Source organism: Ranitomeya variabilis, chromosome 3, assembly GCF_051348905.1.
Source record: "Ranitomeya variabilis isolate aRanVar5 chromosome 3, aRanVar5.hap1, whole genome shotgun sequence".
In the NCBI taxonomy this organism is placed as follows: domain Eukaryota; kingdom Metazoa; phylum Chordata; class Amphibia; order Anura; family Dendrobatidae; genus Ranitomeya; species Ranitomeya variabilis.
In genome coordinates, this window is record NC_135234.1 from 102,532,653 (window position 1) to 102,554,506 (window position 21,854).

The 21,854-nt window shown below is 41.1% G+C and overlaps 1 protein-coding gene across 3 annotated transcripts in view; it reads left to right on the forward strand.

Annotated features, from left to right (window-relative positions):
• The window catches only part of CUX1 (cut like homeobox 1), a 447,664-nt gene that overhangs the window by 349,454 nt on the left and 76,356 nt on the right, over positions 1–21,854 (forward strand). For 2 of the 3 annotated variants that reach the window (XM_077294435.1, XM_077294436.1), the window contains 2 exons: positions 5,524–5,788; positions 14,097–15,366. The exons of the other annotated variant lie outside the window; for it this stretch is intronic. In XM_077294435.1, coding sequence (XP_077150550.1) covers positions 5,524–5,788; positions 14,097–14,778 — 947 coding nt within the window. In that variant the 3' untranslated portion in view covers positions 14,779–15,366. Of the gene's footprint in view, positions 1–5,523; positions 5,789–14,096; positions 15,367–21,854 lie in introns of those variants that run through there. 3 annotated transcript variants of the gene reach the window in all.

Consider the following 21,854-nt stretch of genomic DNA (forward strand, 5'->3'; position numbering starts at 1 on the left):
CAGTATGGAGCACTGTGGGGCCATTATACAGTATGGAGCATCATGTGTGGCCATTATACAGTATGGAGCATCATGTGGGGTCATTATACAGTATGGAGCACTGTGTGGCCATTATACAGTATGGAGCATCATGTGTGGCCATTATACAGTATGGAGCATCATGTGTGGCCATTATACAGTATGGAGCATCATGTGTGGCCATTATACAGTATGGAGCATCATGTGCGGTCATTATACAGTATTGAGCATCATGTGCAGTCATTATACAGCATGCAGCATCATGTGCGGTCATTATACAGTATGGAGCACTGTGTGGCCATTATACAGTATGGAGCACCATGTGTGGCCATTATACAGTATGGAGCATCATGTGTGGCCATTATACAGTATGGAGCATCATGTGTGGCCATTATACAGTATGGAGCATCATGTGTGGCCATTATACAGTATGGAGCATCATGTGCGGTCATTATACAGTATGGAGCATCATGTGTGGCCATTATACAGTATTGAACATCATGTGGGGTCATTATGCAGTATGGAGCATCATGTGTGGCCATTATACAATATGGAGCACTGTGTGGCCATTATACAGTATGGAGCATCATGTGTGGCCATTATACAGTATGGAGCATCATGTGTGGCCATTATACAGTATTGAGCATCATGTGTGGCCATTATACAGTATTGAGCATCATGTGCAGTCATTATACAGCATGCAGCATCATGTGTGGCCATTATACAGTATTGAGCATCATGTGCAGTCATTATACAGCATGCAGCATCATGTGCGGTCATTATACAGTATGGAGCACTGTGTGGCCATTATACAGTATGGAGCACCATGTGTGGCCATTATACAGTATGGAGCATCATGTGTGGCCATTATACAGTATGGAGCATCATGTGTGGCCATTATACAGTATGGAGCATCATGTGTGGCCATTATACAGTATGGAGCATCATGTGCGGTCATTATACAGTATGGAGCATCATGTGTGGCCATTATACAGTATTGAACATCATGTGGGGTCATTATGCAGTATGAAGCATCATGTGTGGCCATTATACAATATGGAGCACTGTGTGGCCATTATACAGTATGGAGCATCATGTGTGGCCATTATACAGTATTGAGCATCATGTGTGGCCATTATACAGTATTGAGCATCATGTGCGGTCATTATACAGTATTGAGCATCATGTGGGGCCATTATACAGTATTGAACATCATGTGGGGTCATTATACAGTATGGAGCATCATGTGTGGCCATTATACAGTATGGAGCATTGTGTGGCCATATTTTTTTGGTTATAATTATTGTATATGAAACAGTGTGATCAGCAGTGCTAAATGGGTGTGGTTGGGACTTGGATATGGGTGTGACTAGTTGTGAAATGGGTGTGGTCAGAGGCGTGGCCTAAAATTTGCCGCGACGCACGTAGTGCCCCGCAACCTTTATACCTCTTTCCCTTCAAGAGTTGGGAGGTATGGTACCGCATTTGCCAGATCACAGCAAGTGCCGCAAATCCCATAGGGAATGAATGAAGCCAAACGCAGTGTTGCCGTAAGTGATCTGTTACGCGGCAGATGCGAAAAAACTGCCCGATCTGCTGCAAAAGGCTATTTTCACAACAGCGATTCTTGCCAAAGTCACTGGCGATAGTGTCATACTCACCAATGGGGGAGGCAGCACTAAAAGTGCCTAGGGCAGCAGAAACTCTAAATACGGCCCTGGGTTCTTCACAAACTGAGTTAATGATAACGTACCCTCAGGATCAGCTCCTACTTGGTGTTGCAGCCGCCAGAAATGCGGGAAACACAGAGCCGGTTCAAAACTGCTCCTTACACCATGTAGTGGTCGTTCTCAGTACTGCAGCTCGGATCACATTCACTGCAGCATGCATAGGGTTCAGCACTTCTGTTATTTTCATATTTCAGGAATAATGCAAATTTAAACAGAGTCTTTCTAATGTCAGAGAAAATAGTTTTTCAGGCTGTATAATATAACATGTCTTAGCCGCAACTGCTGGCTCCTAATAGTGGACATGATCTGAAAGCTACTCAGGGTTTGGCACGATCATTCTCAACAGATTTTATTAAAGTAAGAGCCTACTTTTCTGACTGTATAGTCAGTATACTTTACTCTAAGTTTAAACGGAATCGATCATCAGGTTTTTCTACCCCATCTGAAAGCAGCATGTAGGGAGAGAAACCCTTATTCCAGCCATGATACATACAGGTTTTTCTTTAAGAATCTTTTTTACATCCATTTTTCTTGCCCTGTTATACCCCACGGCGTACACAGTATCTATATGGGGGGCTCACTTTTAATAGTAGCAACACAATGTATGTTCATAGCCCCGGGTACTATATTTAACGTATTTATGTAGACTGTATTCGTTATAGAAACATTCATAATTATTTTATTCTATCTTATACATATTTTCCTGTAACTGCTATGCATAACAACTGATACTAAATTTAATGATGTCCTCAGATTCTAAATTTGAAGGATTAAGACTTACTAAAAAAAAAAGCATGTGACTAAATGAATACAAAATTGGCCATGGTTTAAATATAACACGTGTGATTCATTTCTCATACGTGCCGCAGTTTCCTTTTGTAAGGTTTATTCCATTTACTAACTTATTACTTTGCTTAATGCGCCATCTAGTGGTGGAATGAGACATTACAGACTTCTGATGATCTTGCTTTACTTTTTGGAAATGACTGCTAACAACTATTATAGTAATTCCATACCAGATTGGTAATGTCCATCTACATCACCATATTCTGCATACTTAAGTATGCCAGTATCAAAAGTATTTATTGTATATGGAGTCCTGTAAAATGGGCATTAAAATTAATGTTACAGTGACTTAGAATGTCCCACTCTCGATATTACACTGCTAGTTAAAGTGTCAAAATGCAATGAGCACATCCTTCAATTACTCATCATTTGCTAATGTTCTTAAACAGAAGTAGTTTTTGGCTGTATACTCCCTTTTTTAGTAGAATTATGATGTGCCTGGCATGAGAAATGTAAAGTGCAAATCATATGCAAATCAGCCTGGAAGTGCAGTGGGGCGTGTCAGTGCACTGGGACTGCTTATACCAAGTGCACCCCCAGCTAAATCTGCATATGGCTACTACACTAGATTTCTCAGGACTGGCATGTAGGGTAGATGCAAATAAAAAGATACACAGCTGTACCACTATGGTCATACGTAGAAATGTGCTGACAGGTTTCCTTTAAGGCTTGAATGAAATTGGTAATATATGTGACTAGACATCTTATTCAGGGACCTGAATATATCACAATCTTTGTGTATGTATCTTTCTTTCAATATTTGGTTCTTGGTTATGGTCTTTTATAAAACTATTCATTAACATTGCCTGGCTGCTCTCCTAAGAATTATTAGTATTTTCACTTAGAACACTGAATTGTGTCTTTGCTTCATTTTTCCTGGAAAAAAATGAACAACTAAGTATTACCATTCCTTGTACACACTCTTGCCCCCTGAGGAAGCTGTGATACGTGTGGGGTTTCTCCCTACAAATGTATGCATCAGGATTGGCATCTGCTAAGAGATGCTACTTATGGACCTTTTGTGGTCGGATCCCAGTTTATTGTAATGTTGTAATGCATTACTATTTTTTTTTATTTATTTTTTTTTTACATATAAATACATGTATATACGTGGTATTGTGGGTTTTCATGGTTTGTCTGATATTCCCTATGTTGATGTTGGTGCATCTTGGTTAGCCAGCATGTGATTGTAATGTTGCCTATGACATATTTCATTTTTAAGTGTTTTTAGTTGGATTTTTTGTGATTTATAATAAAGCAAAATTGTTATAAATTCTTGGATGTACATTATAGTTTGTTTCAGCTTTTTCGTGGTCGGCAATGTAGTTTGGCAAATGTGCTGCGCTCCAGTCTTATGTGGAGTGGTAACCTATACTAATATATATATAATTTTATTTTATTTGTTGTCAACTCTGCTCTGTGCAGTTCCTGTTATTCTTCTTGGAAATGTACAAATAAATTAATAACAGGGTGCTAACATTTCCCTTGTTAATGCAACGTCCCTACACAATCTGGATATTCAGGGCATAGGTACTACCTTCCAAAAACTACAAAGATATATATATTTATCTTTTTTAGTATTTTTTGGAAGGTAGAACCTATGCCCTGAACATGCAGATTGTGTAGGGCAGATATATATATACTGGGTGTATGTATGTATGTGTGTGTGTATGTATGTGTGTATATATATATATATATATATATATATATATATACAGTGTATATATATATATATATATATATATATACAGTACAGACCAAAAGTTTGGACACACCTTCTCATCTAAAGATTTTTCTGTATTTTCATGACTATGAAAATTGTAAGTTCACACTGAAGGCATCAAAACTATGAATTAACACATGTGGAATTATATACTTAACAAAAAAAAAGTGTGAAACAACTGAAATTATGTCTTATATTCTAGGTTCTTCAAAGTAGCCACCTTTTGCTTTGATGACTGCTTTGCACACTCTTGGCATTCTCTTGATGAGATTCAAGAGGCAGTCACCGGGAATGGTTTTCACTTCCCAGGTGTGCCCTGTCAGGTTTAATAAGTGGGATTTCTTGCCTTATAAAAGGTGTTGGGACCATCAGTTGTGTTGTGCAGAAGTCTGGTGGATACACAGCTGATAGTCCTACTGAATAGACTGTTAGAATTTGTATTATGGCAAGAAAAAAGCAGCTAAGCAAAGAAAAACGAGTGGCTATCATTACTTTAAGAAATGAAGGTCAGTCAGTCTGAAAAATTAAAATTGGGAAAACTTTGAAAGTGTCCCCAAGTGCAGTTGCAAAAACCATCAAGCGCTACAAAGAAACTGGCTCACATGAGGACTGCCCCAGGAAAGGAAGACCAAGAGTCACATCTGCTTCTGAGGATAAGTTTATCCGAGTCACCAGCCTCAGAAATCGCAGGTTAACAGCAGCTCAGATTAGAGACCAGGTCAATGCCACACAGAGTTCTAGCAACAGACACATCTCTACAACTGTTAAGGGGAGACTTTGTGCAGCAGGCCTTCATGGTAAAATAGCTGCTAGGAAACCACAGCTAAGGACAGGCAACAAGCAGAAGAGACTGGGTAAGACCCAGTTATTAATTTAATTATACATTTCCAGGAGGAATAACAGGAACTGCACAGAGCAGAGTTGAAAACAAATAAAATAATATATATATTAGTACATTTCCAGGAGGAATAATAGGAACTGCACAGTGCAAAGTTGAAAAAATGGACCAAAATTGTATTAATTTATTTTTTGGGAAATAGACATGAGAAAAGAGCTAACAGGCCCATTTCGGTGTTTCCTTTTTTTTTTCCCTCTGCCGCAGTGTGAATATGAACCCTATTCTGTAATATTCCCAGTATTATTGGTAATGCCAGTGCTGACCAGTTTTTGGCGTGCTCTTAACCTCTGAAATGTTGTTTCTTCCAGCTTACATGAAGAGAAGGCACAGCTCTGTGAGTGACAGCCAGCCCTGCGAGCCACCTCCTGCAGGCATAGATTACAGCCAGGGCTCCAGCCCGCAGCCTCAGCATCAGCTGAAGAAGCCACGTGTAGTGTTGGCTCCTGAGGAGAAAGAGGCTTTGAAACGGGCTTACCAGCAAAAGCCATATCCTTCCCCGAAAACCATTGAAGAGCTTGCAACACAACTGAACCTGAAAACCAGCACGGTTATTAACTGGTTCCATAATTACAGGTAAACGCCAGTGTCTTTATTGGTATTTCACATCTTCCCACTATCATATGAATGTAACACGTGAAATATCTTCAAAATAATGTGTCAATGTCAACAGTTTTACAGAAAATGGGCAACAAGCAAAGTGGGACCTCAATACATGGAGTGTCAACATAATACCGCTACGTATAGCGCATGTATTATCACCTTAAATTACGGTTTTCCACGGGGTTTCCGTCCTCAGGAGCCTTTTGTGAAAAAGGGGACTTCTGGTTATTGTCCAATCTGCTGCCCCGCAGAACCAGCCTTGTGCATCAGCCTAGAAATGGCCATATCAGACTTCACTGACATTAATTCAAATAGCGCTATCATCTGTTACGCAAACAGGAATTGCAGCAACTAGAAGAGAGACCAAATTATTATTATATCATGAAACACAACTTCTAGAATACATTTTTGATATTAAATAAATAATGGGACCCGTAGTCATGAAAAATATATTCATGGCTCCTCCTTAGGTTAGGGGTCTGACTCCTCCAACCCACACTGATTGGGAGCGCTAGGTTCCCATGCCCCCAATTACTGCAGAGGATGTCGAAAACTCCTGTACAAGTGGTCCGTGCACAGCAGAAACACCATCCATCTTATCCCACATTGGTATAGTTCAGAGCAGCAACAGCGTTTATGGAATATGGAACCCGCACCTTCCTGCTTGGTACTGGGCTGACCCCTAGGATTTTACAATAAATCTTTATGTACCCTCTGCTTAGGCTGGTACTCTTATGCTGCCCAATACAAGAGCCGGATATGATAGGAGAAGAGTTGCACTCAGTGATATAGAGGTTTATTCAGGTTGGATCAGGTTTTCTGAGTAAAATTCCTTAAATGACTCCCAAATGAGACAGTGAGGGTCCTGTTTACCCCGCCTACAAAAATTGATTGACAACTCTCCTGATTTTAGGGCATAGAGAGAAGACTGTCATTCATTGCATGTAGGTGGAGTAAGGACTATCACTTTCTCTTTTTGGGGACCCATCAGAATCTGCTTTTCTTTTTACTCATTAATCATGTTCCATATCTTTTACAAAGACCTAAAAATCATTGTTGGTCAGCAGTATATCCACCCATCTATACACATGATAGGACAATAATGCAAGTTTCAAACAAACTTTCATTGTACCATACAAATTAAACAAGCGCCATCATATTTCCTTTATTATACATTTGAAAATGGCCTCTTCAGAGAGGATGTAGTCAAGAACTGTAGCGCCACCTATTGGAAATAGCATTAGCAAAAGTCAGTATCGGCCCATTTAAGGTCCTTGCCACATGACTTGGGGGAAAAAAAAGCCAAACCAAAAACTTAATTTGCAGACACTTGTTTCGGGGTGTTAGCCCCTCATCCGTGCAAAGCAAGAGGACTGGTTTGCCTGGGTGAAAGACCTTTGATGGGGTTTAAGGGGTATGGTATATTGATGGATTCACATCCAGTGTAAAAGTGGCCTTACTTTCATCATGTTAATCTCATTAGATAGCTTGGTTCACTTTCTTAAAGAGGTTTTCCCATGAACAAAAGTCTACTTGCTGGAATAATAATAATTTCCACCATTGGATGTGTTTAAATCAAATGTTCCTGTGCTGAGATAATCTTATAAATATGCCTCTGCTGTGTACAGTGTAATGGCTGTGTCTGACTGTGTAGGAATATGGTCTAATCATACCGCAGCTCCTGGGCAGGGAAGGAGGCAAAAGAGAGTATAAAGACATTTTGACATAGCTGATTCTTTTTGTGAGGTAAAACATATCCCTGCCTGTTTTTAAGCAATGTTTTACCTCAGAGAAATAATCAGCTGTGATTAGAGATGGGCGAACCCAACAGTAAAGTTCGGGATTTGTACTGAACACCTACTGTGGCGATGGCAAATGGGGTTCATATTATGTTACCTATGTATTGTCCGGTGACCTCAGGCCCACGGCTTAATAATGGAGAGGAATCTATAAAACTTATCCATTACTAATCCTATAGTTATATTGTAATTAAACACACAGCCAGAATAAAGTCTTTTATTTGAAATAAAAAAGCACACTTTTACTTTTTTAATTAAAAATAACAAACACAGTTATAGGCACCTAACGCTAATTCCACTGAAGCCATGGTCTCCTGTAAAAAAACAAAAATAAAAAGGATATCCCTCACCTCTAAAGGATATCCATCCCTCTAAACCGTTTTCAACCTGGACAGTGCCAAGATGCGACCGTCGAGGCTGAAAACCACTGGGGAATGAGCTGCTCAGGGATACTGACTAGCGGATACTTCATCGAGGTTACCACGGGTCACTGAGGCTGTTTTCCCAGCCAGGCCCTTGAAGTACGGTGACCTTGGTGAAATCACCGCTAGCACAGTAAGAAAAAGTCTCACGGTGCAGTGCTGAGCTCAGAGAGTTCACTGGGAGATATGAGAAATTTCTCTGGTGAACTGTCTATCCCCAGACATGGATTATGGCGTGGGACAGAAAGACAGATAAGAGATATGGTTGTTTTTGTTTTGTTTTATTTTTGTTACAAGAGACAAGGGCTTCAGTGGAATAAGCGTTTGGTAACTATAACTGTGTTTATTTTTAAATAAAAAGGAAAAGTGTGTTGTTGTTTTTTTTTAAATAACAATATCAGTATAGGATTATTAATGGATAAGCATCTTATAGATGCCTCTCCATTGCTAAGCCGTGGGCTTGATGTCGCCGGATAATACAAAGGTGACATCAACCCCACAAATATTACACTACTTGCCACCGCTACAGGGCAAGTGGGAAAAGCCGGGCAAAGCACTAGAATTGACGCATCTAATAGATGCGCCTTCTTCAGGCTGCTATTTTTAGGCTGGGGGGTCAATATCCATGGCCCCATACCAACCCCCAGCTGTCTGCTTTAGCTTGGCTGGTTGTTACAAATCGGGACTACCCCCACTCCGTTTTTAAAATTACTTATTTAAAAAACTGCGTGGGGACACCTCTATACGTGATAACCAACCTTGCTAAAGGTGACAGCTGACGGTTGCAGCCCGCAGCTGTCATTTTTTCTTGGCTGGTTATCAAAAAAAGCCACAACGGTTTAAAAAAAAAAAATACAAAATTTATTTAGAGCACAGGTGCCGGCTGTTAACCCCTTCCCGACATCGGACGTACTATACCGTCCGATGTCGGGTCCCCTGCTTTGATGTGCGCTCCGGCGGTGAGCGCACATCAAAGTCGCGACATGTCAGCTGTTTTTTACAGCTGACATGTGCGCGCAATAGCGGCGGGTGAAATCGCGATCACCCGCCGCTATTAACTAGTTAAATGCCGCTGTCAAACACAGACAGCGGCATTTAACTACCGCATCCGGCCGGGCGGCCGGAAATGAGCGCATCGCCGACCCCCGTCACATGATCGGGGGTCGGCGATGCTTGTATATTGTAGCCATAGAGGTCCTTGAGACCTCTATGGTTACTGATCGCCGGTGGCTGTGAGCACCACCCTTTGGTCAGCGCTCACAACACACCTGCAATTCTGCTATATAGCAGCGATCTGATGATCGCTGTTATGTAGCAGAGCCGATCGGGCTGTGCCTGCTTCTAGCCTCCCATGGAGGCTATAGAAGCATGGCAAAAGTTAAAAAAAAAAAAGTGAAAAAAATAATAAAAAAAAAAGTTTAAATCACCCCCCTTTCGCCCCAATCAAAATAAATCAATTAAAAAAAATATCAAATCTACACATATTTGGTATCGCCGCGTTCAGAATCGCCCGATCTATCAATAAAAAAAAAGCATTAACCTGATCGCAAAACGGCGTAACGAGAAAAAAAATCGAAACGCCAGAATTACGTTTTTTTTGGTCGCCGCGACATTGCATTAAAATGCAATAACGGGCGATCAAAAGAACGTATCTGCACCGAAATGCTATTATTAAAAACGCCAGCTCGGCACGCAAAAAATAAGCCCTCACCCGACCCCAGATCACGAAAAATGGAGACGCTACGGGTATCGGAAAATGGCGCAATTTTATTTATTTATTTTTTTGCAAAGTTTGGAATTTTTTTTCACCACTTAGGTGAAAAATAACCTAGACATGTTTGGTGTCTATGAACTCGTACTGACCTGGAGAATCATAATGGCAGGTCAGTTTTATCATTTAGTGAACCTAGCAAAAAAAAACAAACAAAAAACAAGTGTGGGATTGCACTTTTTTTGCAATTTCACCGCACTTGGAATTTTTTTCCCGTTTTCTAGTACACGCCATGGTAAAACCAATGGTGTCATTCAAAAGTACAACTCGTCCCGCAAAAAATAAGCCCTCACATGGCCAAATGGACGGAAAAATAAAAAAGTTATGGCTCTGGGAAGGAGGGGAGTGAAAAACGAAAACGGAAAAACGAAAAATCCCACGGTCATGAAGGGGTTAAATACTGTCATCAGCCGCACCTGCTCTCGCTGTTATTAGCGGCAGCAGGCGTAAGCTGATGGGAGTAGAAGTCCCATCAGCCCGTCGCTAGTGACCGGAGGTAACCTTTTACCTTCCATCGCAGCTGCGGCTTCACGCTGTCATTTGACTGCGTGAGAACCGCAGCTGTCTGACCGGCGGTAATGATTTTACATCCGATCCGATCAAAGGCAGTGTTTTCCATGCTGTCATGCACATGACAGTGTGGCAAACACTGGATGTTCAGGCCCCCATTCAAGTGAATAGGTCAGGGTTCAAGTACTGCTCTGGTGCCCGAACCCCATTTTTTTTTTAACTATTCGGCCGGACACGAACATTCAGGGGTCCGCCAATCTCTAGCTGTGATCCCCTGCTGTAATGTCTATATACTTTTGTGCTTCCTCCCCTGCTCAGGAGCTGTGGTATGACCAGACCATGTCCCTGTACAGTCAGACACAGCCATTACACAGTACACAGCAGGGGCACATTTATAAGATGATCCCCGCCCAGGAACATTTTATTTAAACCCATCAAATTGTGGAACTTATTAAGGTCTAGTGATTAAAATCTACTTTTGTTTGTGGGAAAAGCCCTTTAGCCCCCTAATGATTGCTGACACGCCTTTTAACTATGGCAGCTAAGGGCACTTATTCCTTAGCACTGAGAAATAAGGGTATAGTGATCCTCAGCGCTGGAAAAATCTCTGGGTTCCCAGCTATCGGGGGTAGCTGAGACACTGGAGAACATGATCAGAGGCCAGTTTTTACAGTCCCCTGCCACATGATCGCTGTTATTCACTGAATAACGGCGATCACATGAAAAAAAATAATTTCTCTCATTTCATTTAAAATTAATTTCTCTCTCCTCTCATATGATCTAACATCATATCAGTGAAAAGAGAAATGGTGTCCCCTGAGCTCACCCGATAAATCCGCCATCCCCCATTACCTCGTGCTCCATCCCTCGGCCCTCCATGTCATCTTTCTGGGAAAAAATGACGGGTAAAGTGCGCCCGCTGAGATCTGCCGGATGATACCTGGCAACAATAGGGAATTTTTCCTATTATTTTATTTTTTCATTTAAGGAAAAAAAAATGGTAAATCAAATTCCCCTTTTTGATCACCTTAGTTAGATAAAAATTATAAAAAAAAAATGTTTTAATTGTTTTCCATTCTTTTCAGGCCGGTTTCACACGTCAGTGGCTCCGGTACGTGAGGTGACAGTTTCCTCACGTACCGGAGACACTGACACACGTAGACCCATAAAAATCAATGCATCTGTGCAGATGTCATTGATTTTTTGCGGACCGTGTCTCCGTGTGCCAAACACGGAGACATGTCAGTGTTCGTGGGAGCGCACGTTTTACACGGACCCAATAGAGTCAATGGGTCCGCGTAAAACACGCACCTCACACGGACATTCTCCGTCTGGGGTCCGTGTGCGTGCAGGAGACAGCGCTACAGTAAGCGCTGTCCCCCCCACATGGTGCTGAAGCCGGTATTCATATCTTCCCTGTAGCAGCGTTTGCTATAGAGAAAATATGAAGAATAGTGTTAAAAATAAAGATTTAGGTGTCCGCCGCCCCCCCACCCCCTGTGCGCCCCCCCGCTGGTCAGAAAATACTTATCCGGGTCCCCCGTCGGCTGTCGCTCCTTCCTGGTCTGGCCGCGCCTCCTACTGTATGCGGTCACGTGGGGCCGATCAATTACAATCATGAATAGTCGGCTCCGCCCCTATGGGAGGTGGAGCCACATATTCATGACTGTAAATGATCGGGCCCACGTGACCGCATGCAGGAGAAGCCGCGGCAAGACCAGGAAGGAGCGACAGCCGACGGGGGACCCGGGTAAGTATTTTCTGACCAGCGGGGGGGCGCACAGGGGGTGGGGGGGCGGCGGACACCTAAATCTTTATTTTTAACACTATTCTTCATATTTTCTCTGCAGCAAACGTTACTGCAGAGAGGATATGAATCGCAGCTTCAGCACCATGCAGAGTGGGTACCACACGCTCCGTGTGGTACCCACTCGCCATACGGGCGGCACACGTGTGCCGCAGGTATGGCCTCCGTGAGTTCCCAGGCACACGGACACGGATAACTCCGGTACCGATTTATTCCGGTACCGGAATTATCTGGACGTGTGGGACAGCCCTCAGTTAGGGTTGTGGTTAGGATTGGCTTTACGGTTGGGTTAGGGTTGTGTAAGGGTATGTGTCCACGTTCAGGTTTGCTTCGGGCGTTGGTCAGGATTTTATGCAATCCTGACCAAAAATGCACCTGAGGTCACTGGCAGGTCACCTGCGGTGTTCCTGCGTGTTTTGCTCATTGTAGCAACATGGTGCGTTTTGAAGAAACGCAACACATGTGCGTTTTTGCGGGAAAAACACATGCGTTTTTTAATGCACAGTGGAGACGGGATTTCATTAAATCCCCTCCACTATGCTGTAACATCTGGACGCTGCGTTTTTGATGCTGCGGCTCAGCGCTGCGTCAAAAATGCAGCGTTTCCTGAACGTGGACACATACCCTTAAGGTTGGAGTTAAAATAGTTTTTGGTGTTTTTTTTTTTTCAAAGGTAAAAAAATAAATAATTGCGATTTGACGGCTAGTGTTGAGCACAAGTGCTCGCTACTCGAGTTTGCATTGGGTGTTTGAGTATGTACGGAGTATTGCGGATCCCCGCATGGTTTTTTTTTAGTGTCTAACAGCTGCGAAACATGCGGGGCAGGAACTCGAGCATGTTACTCAAGCACCTGCGATATTCAGTGCATACCCGAATACCCGATGCAAACTTTAGTAGCAGCACGTGTGCTCAACACTAATGACATATTTAATATGACAACCTAATGGTATGAAATTATTTGTCGTACATGTGGGTTCAAAATGCTCACTATGCCCATAGAGAAAATCCTTGAGGGGTATGGTTTCCAAAATGGTGTCACTTGTGGGGAGTTTCCACTGTTTAGGCATGTCAGGGGCTCTCCAAACGCAACATGGAGTCTGCTCTTGATTCCAGCTATTTTTGCTTTCAAAAAGTCACAGTGCTCCTTCCCCTCCCTTTCAAGCTTTGCCGTGCTCCCAACCAGTAGATTTCTCTCACAAATGGGGTATGTACATACTCACGAAAAATTGCACAACAAATTTTGTGGTTCATTTTCCCTTGTTACCCTTGTAAAAATAAAACATGTTTTGAGTCTAAAGTAAAATTTTAGTGAAAAAAGTTAAATGTTCATTTTTTCCTTCCACATTGCTTCAGTTCTCGTGAATCAACTGAAGGCATAGTAAACTTCTCGAATGTGGTTTTGAGCACCTTGAAGGGGTGAAGTTTTTATAATGGTGTAATTTTTGGGTACTTTATCACTTCAAATATGATCTGGTCCCTAAAAAAATGATTTTCTTGGAAAATGAGAAATCGCTTATCAACTTTTAACCCTTCTAACTCCCTAACAAAAAAATATTGTTCTCAAATTGTGCTGATTTAAAGTAGATATGAGGGAAATGTTACATTACTTATATTTTGTGTGACATGACTCTCTGATTTAAGGGCACATTTTTGCCAAATTTCCATTTTTTCATAAACGCAAGTCCTATTGAAGAAATGTTATCACTCTTATGAAGTACAATATGTCACGATAAAACATTCTCCGAATCAGTGGGATCTGTTGAAGCGTTCCAGAGTTATTACCACATAAAGTGGCAGTGGACAGAATTGTAAAATTTGGGTTGGTCATTAAGTTCAAAATTGGCTCGGTCACTAAGAGGTTAAGCAATTTGTGACTGCATGTGTTTTGTGTTCTGTTTTGTTTTTTTGCTGGCTAGAGATAGACCTAAGCATAAACTGTGATTGTAAAACTGCTTCCCCTTCTCCCCTCAGGTCTCGTATTCGTAGAGAACTGTTCATTGAAGAAATTCAAGCAGGTGGTCATGGACAAATTGGTTCCAGTGATTCTCCATCAGCTACAAGCAGCAGAGCAGCCCACAGTTCAGAGGGAGATAGCTGTGATGGTGTAGATATGGAAAGCACAACTGATGGGAAACATAGTGTCCTTGAAGGAGATGACTTCAGCGACAACATAAAGTCTCAGGGCGGGCAGACCGATTCAGCTTTTGAAGAGGGTGAAGACGCTAAACCTACTGAGAAATCGGACAGCAGCCGGTCAGAAGTAGACAGCCCAGTTGAAAAGGTTGAGGGAGGTCGGAGAAAGCAGAGTCGGACTTCCCTTCCTGGATCTCGGTGTTCTGGAGAGAGTTCAGAGACGACACCGAAATCTGCTACTGAAAAGCATGCCTCTACCTCAGCTGCCTCAAGCTTGGTCCCCACAAAGGAGGGTTTCAACAAGTCTAATGAAGATTCCGAGAAACTACCCAGTGTGCCAAGTACAAGTTCACAGAAAGGAAGCTCTATCCAGAGCTTATTCAACTTTTCTGAGACAGCAAGTTCCAAAAACACACGGGACAACTCCTTGAGGAAAAAGAAAGCCGCAAACTTGAACAGTATAATTCACCGTTTAGAGAAGGCCGCTAGTCGAGAAGAACCCATCGAATGGGAGTTTTGAAATTAAATTAACCCTGGTTCCAGTAAACTGGGGATTTTAAACTGGACCTTTCACTGGTTATATCGTATTGCGCACTTACCGCCCTGCAGGCCACAGGGCAAAAACGCCATAGGCCAAGGTGCATATAGAATACAAAAGGAGCATTAAGCCCAATTTTATGTTGTGTTTTCGAGGACGAAAACTGAAATATGTAGTCAAGCTTTTTGTACCCTGAAGTGTTTTTACTATTACCCAAGTGATTTTCACACTTTCTGGAAAAACTCTTACAGCTTTGCCTTGTGCCCACCTTTTAAGTGTGGGCTTAAAAAAAAAAAAGAAAAAAGTAGAAAAAAAAAAAGCGAAAAAAAAATATTGAACCCACAAAATAAATGGGGGCTTTTTATCTGCCATGAAATGGCCGCAGAGCGATAATACACTATGATCTTCTTATACCAGGAAAAGGAGGAGATTTTTCAGGAAAAAAAAAAGGTTGTCTTTTTTTTTATTATTTTGGTTTTCCTTTTTAGTAGGTGTTTCAGTTGCCACAAAGAGATTGCACAGTCATCTGACTCTAAACACACTAGTTTGGAAACCTATTTTCAAGAAGTTAAAAAAAAAAAAAAATGAAAAAAAGGAAAAAAAAAAAAACCTGCTCGGAACTTTGAAATAATAAAAAAAAAATACACCAATCCACTTATTTTCTAACTAAAGTCACATCAGGAAACTATTTTAATTTGTGGTAGCTGATGTAGTGTTTTCTTGGTAGTGAAACTAGATATCCAGTGCACATTGTTTCATAGCTTTAACCGATTCTGGTCTTTTCCAGACCAGGATTTGTTTATTACACTCCATTTTAGGCCAAATCAGGACAAAAAAAAAAAGATCTGAATTTAGGTATTTTCTAATCTGCTTTTTAACCTCTAACCACAGAGCACGCTGATCAGACCTCATATTTTGGGAGGGTAAAAGGGTACAAGTTGGAATGGCAGACCTGTACTGTTAATACATCCTTACAGTATTCCCGACACATATATATCATATATATATATTATATATATTTTTTTGTTTTCTTTACAAGGCCAATTTTGTTTTATAAGTTTAACTGTTACCAAATATGCTGCCAGCAGGATGCAGAGAAAAGAGGCATTTTAAAATGCTAACTAATAATGAACTTTTTATGTATAAAAAAAAAATATAATAAAAAATGTAGAAAAAAAACACAAAACAAACGAAGCAACCTCTTTACTCTGACATAGTACAATGTAAATAGACAAATCTAGAACCAAAATAACCATTTGACGAAACGGCATTCGTGGCTCCGAGCGATCGTTTCCGCAACTGTCTGTTCTCGTCGAAAGTACGACACCCATTCCAATTTGTATCCTGTTCCTTCTTGCTGTCAATATGTGTGTGAGAGAGAACAGAGACGTGTGGGAATACCCGTGTATGCAATTTTATAAGTCTGTGTATTTTCTTATGTACCTGTGCACACATAGAGTGCATTACTGCCACCTTTTTCAATAAGCTGGTTTATCTGCTATGGCTTCGACAAGATTTGCTGAACTAGGCTCGTTTCTCGCCATATCTTAAAAACTAACAATAGATGATTTCAGTATATATATATTTTTTTTGCTTATTTATAGGTGCTGTATTTTATTATCTGATTGTTAGGAAGGGATGAAAACGGGGGCAAATATTCTTTAGAGGGATAGACTGCCGGCAGTATTGGGTATAATTTACAAGATGTAGTTGTCATACTGTATATTATTGATTTAAAGATTTTTTTTTTTTCTTTTGATCTTATCGTGTATCATTGAAACATTGTGTCTTAGGTCAGCATCTTTTGATGACGTTATTTGGTGCATTTGTTACTTATGTTTTAATAATATTATCTTTTTTTTTTATTTTATTTTTTTAATCCCTTTATCTTATAGGGGATGGGAGTGTTGTTATAAAAGCGTACTCCCTATGCTAAACCTCAATGAGCTTGTATTATTTAGTAGAAACATTTTAATGTGTAGAACCACATTTGTTATACAAGAGTGTAGTAAAATGAATGAAATGCTCTTTACAAGCATTGGTAAGATGCGGTAGCACTTCAGGTTAAGATCATTTTAAATTCTCGACGAACAATACGAAAAAAAAAAGCAAACAAACTTGCAAATAAGGAAAACGGGCTCTTAGTGGTAAAAGAGGCAAGGAAAAAATGTAATATTGATACTATTGTCGTCAGCAGGTTTTTAGAAAATTACTACTTGTAATAACATTTTAAAGAGGTTACTGTTTATTTTGCCCTTTAACAATTGTATTTATTTCGTTTTCTACTTTACCTTTTTAAAACCTATATTTGTTATACTGTAGATCAATCAATTCTCTCTGTTACTTGCACCAAGATGTCCACACCGTCTTATTCCCATCTAACAAAATACTTCTAAACGTATAATGAAAAATATATACATTTTTATTAGCGGAAGACTAAAAATCTTGTTTAAAATCAAGTAGGTACACAAGGAAAACTGGTGGATGAACTGACTATTATGGGAAAAAGGAGACTAATAATAATATTTTTAAAAAGAAAAAATAGCTATTAATCACAATGGGATTGACACTGAAGGCTATAATATGATTAAAAAAATGCATTTACAATATTACCCAGGAAAAATAAAAAAATATAGGGAACAAATATCTGTATAATATAAATACAGTTATAAAAAGATCATTGTCTGTTCCATAAAAATAGTTCACCCATCAGACCTGTGACTAGGCTATGTGGGAAACGCGTGTCCAGTCTGGTGGCTGAACCTGTTTTTGCGGAACTGACATCGGTCTTTATATACCTGTATTTATGTTGTACAGGTATTTCTTTACTATATTTTTACATTTTCTTGGTAGTGTTATGTTTTTTTTTTTCTTATTAAGAACATTACCTTTTTCGTATACTGACTCTGATTCACCCACCTGTTTTTCTCGTGTCCCTATATAAGTATGGCTTTTTAATCTTTTGCTAATAAAATGTGATATTTATTTTATAAAAAAAAATTTTGTCGTTGGGTCACAGTTAGTGATGAGCGAATATACTCGTTACTCGCGATTTCCCGAGCACGCTCAGGGGTCCTCCGAGTATATTTTAGTGCTCGGAGATTTAGTTTTCCTTGCAGCAGCTGAATGATTTACATCTGTTAGCCAGCATAAGTACATGTGGGGGTTGCCTGGTTGCTAGGGAATCCCCACATATAATCAAGCTGGCTAACAGATGTAAATCATTCACCTGCGGTGCTGAAAACTAAATCTCTGAGCACTAAAAAAACTAAAAAATACTCGCAGGACCCCCGAGCGTGCTTGGGAAATCTCGAGTAACGAGTATGTTCGCTCATCACTAATCACAGTGTATTTTTCTGCTGTCAGGTAGGAATAATTGACTACGTTGTGCATTGTTTAGGTTATAAAACTACTTGCTTTCCCCTAACATGTGGCTCTCCAGATGTGGCAGAGCTATAACTCCCAGCAGCTGAAGATCCACAGACTGGAGACCCCTAAATATCAAGGAGAATTATCAAACTGTCTAAAAGAAAAAGAAAAAAGTCTTTATCGCCCATAGCAACCAGTCACAGCACAGCGTTCAATTTGTATTCTGCTCTTGAAAAATGAAAGTTGTGCCGTGATTGGTTGTTATGGAGAGCAAAGACAGAAGAATTCTTTAACCCCTTGTTTTTTTATTTTCTTCCTCCCCTTTTTCCATCCACATAGCCATAGAAGGGCTTGTTTTTTGCAGGACAAGTTGTAGTTTTGATTAACAACATTCATTTTACGATACAATTTATCACAGAGCGGAAAGCATTCCAAGTGGTGTGAAATGGTGAAAAAACTCTATTTCTGCCATCTTTTGGGGTTTTCTTCTTACATTAAAAATGACCTGGCCACATTATTCTACAGGTCATTATTACGGTGAGAGCAAACTTTTAGTAGTTTTTTTATAATTAGTACTTTAGTGGTATTAAAAATTTCTGAATTTTGGAACCTTTGCTCGTGTCGCCACATTTTGTGACCCACGGCTTTACTTCTTTCAGGTATTGGATCTGTGTTAGGCCATGTGCACACGCTGCGGATTCCATTGCGGAATTTTCTGCAGCGGTTTTGATAAATCCACAGTGCAAAACCGCTGTGGTTTTTATTGCAGATTTATCGCGGTTTTTATTGCGGTTTCCGCTGCGGGTTTTCACCTGCAGTTTCCTATTGGAGCAGGTGAAAAACCGCTGCGGATTCCGCCCAAAGAATTGACATGCTGCGGAAAATAAACCGCTGCGTTTCCGCACATTTTTTTCCCCAGCATGTGCAATGCGGATTTCATTTCCCATAGCTTTACTTGGTACTGCAAATGCATGGGAAACCGCTGCGGATCTGCAGCTGCGGAAATGCTGCGGATCCGCAGCAAAATCCGCAGCGTGTGCACATACCCTTAGGGTATGTTGCCACAGTCCGGAAGTAGCCGCGCTTTAGACACAGCGTATGTTTGCTGCGTCCAAAGTGCTGCCGTGTATTGAATGCAGGCAAATCCGCAGGTGTTCACTGACCGTACGGATTCACCCAGTCCAATACATTCTATTGTGGACATTTCTGTTGTGGAGACTAGCATCTCTGCGATGGAAATTGACATGCTGCGGTCTGGAAAGCATGTCCGTGTCGGCGAGTGATCTAGAAATCCCATCCACTATGCTGTAATATCTGGACGCTGTGGGTTTGACGCTGTATAAATGTCCAGCGTCAAACCCGCAGCAGTTCCTGATGGTGGCCACGTACCCCTAGGGCTAGTTTTTATTGCTGCCATTTTGGAATACAAACAGGTCCTGATTCATCCAGAGAGGCAGTGTCCAGGCCGATCTTTATGAGGGTACATCTTATTTCTTGCCAGATATCATCCTCCAGTCAGGAAGAAAACTTTCTTACAAAACGCCTGAAAATTTTCACAACTGATTGTAAAAGACACAAGATAGTTGCGCCATACGCAGATGCTTGTCCTGTCGCGCTCTCATCCTTCCCCTGCCCATGCTACTCCAGTTCTTTCACTAGAATTATAGTCATTTATAAAAGAAATATAATTCTATTTTACCTAAACTTTCTTATTTAATGTATAAGTAATTGTGGTCAAACCCTTTCTATTAGTTTAGTAGCCGATGCGGATGCTGGGTTTCTGCTTCCCTTCAGACACATGTTGCTACCCGTGGAAGCGCTTGTAATTGCTCAATTCCCCTGAAACACTGATGGGAAAAACTCAGAAGGGATTGTCCTAAGTGGAAAACCTCTAAGACCGGGGTCACACTTGCGAGAAACTCACACGAGTCTCACGTCTCATTACCTGCCACTGCCGCCGGCACTCGGACCGGAGCGCTCGGCTGCATAGAAATACATGTAGCCGCACACTCCGGTCCAGAGTGCCAGCGGCAGGTGCAGTTGTGGGTGAGAATTACAGGGCAGGAAAAACCTGAATTGCCATGGCTGCTGTGATAAAATCACATGGCTTTTTTTTCCATGCCGTTTTCTTGTCTTTTCATGTGCAAAAACCTCATGGCGTGGAAACCCAATGCATGACTTATGTCACTAAATCCTAACCAGCCTCTCTTCCGTGACACACACAATTTATTACAATGTGTCTGTTATAGCTAAAGGATCCTTAAAGCCATACTTTCCTTGTGTTACATTCACACATCTGTCTGACATGTCTGTGTGCTGTCCACTGCGGCAAGAGATAAAAACGAGACACCGCGCCTCCTTGCGCAATAAACCCAATATGAGGTGGAGATATAGGCGGCGGAGCGGGCCTGAATATCTTACCAATAAAGGAGCCTTACCTGCATCCTTGCTTCTTTGGACGGTGATTATCGGCAGCACAGCACCCGTGTCCTGCATTTTATTCTATATTGTGATGTTTGTGTGCTCTGATTTTTCTCAGACCGCACACTGACCTGACAGACCTGTATGTGAGGTCCAGGCCACTCCGAACATGTCCTATTCTGATCAGCGTTTGCAGATCAGACTCGGCCATACAAGTCAATGTGGATCAACAAAAGCAAATTGGAAGGCTTCTGTTTTGCATGTGACTTTCCAGGGGTTTTTGTATTGGCTTGGGAACAAAGACATTCCTTCTTTGGAAAGAAAAATAAAAAAAACGGGTGCGATACAGATGGTAAAATTCACATGGATGTGTGAACGTAGCCTAAGAGACATGCAGTAATCAATTGGAAACGGTGGTCTTCTATGCAAACTAGTCCTAAGCTGGTAGATAAACCAAAATCACAGAATATAGCAAATTGAACAGTCCAGCAACCACTATACACAACTGTGTGCAGCTGGCACTTATACTGCACAGGGCCGTACGCCCGCGGCTGCCACGTCCGCCTCATTGTAGTCCAAACATCAATAAATACTGTATTACTGCAACACTGAGCAATAATGTATAGGACTACACTGAATACTACACCGCTGCACATGATACAAGGAGATCTTCCATGTTTGTCAGGTAATCCATAGGCCATGTACAGTCTACTAACTGTGTTACGACCAAGGGACTTGTGTATGTGGTCCATCTAATGTATGTGACTCCGGACTACAGTTTAATTGGCTCAAAGGTTAAAAAAAAATGGTTGCTTAAAGGGGCTTTCTGTGCCAGTGAATTTTTTTATTTTCTTTTTATTCGTGGCACTCCCAGTTGGAAGGTTATTCATTTCCTCATGAAACATTGTATAGTTTTCCAATATACTTTCTTCTGTATCAATTTCTCACAGTCTTCAAGTCCTCTGCTTGAAGTCACTCAATGGGAACCATCATTTTGCTTTGAGAGGATAAAAATTTGGTCTTGTGATGGACAAATAGACGCACAACTTCTCCCGAGTTAGACCTTTGCTAAATCTACTGTAATGGGAAATACTGTAATGAAGTAAGAATAAAAATGAAAGTGGTGGTCCACTACTTGAACATTGTTGGCGTCTTCTTAGGATATGTTATCTATGTCTGATAGGTTTGGGTGCAGCGACCGGAACTGCTCGGCTATGGAGCTGCACAGCGCATCTCCTTCAGCCGCGGCTGGGTTCTGCACATCCACC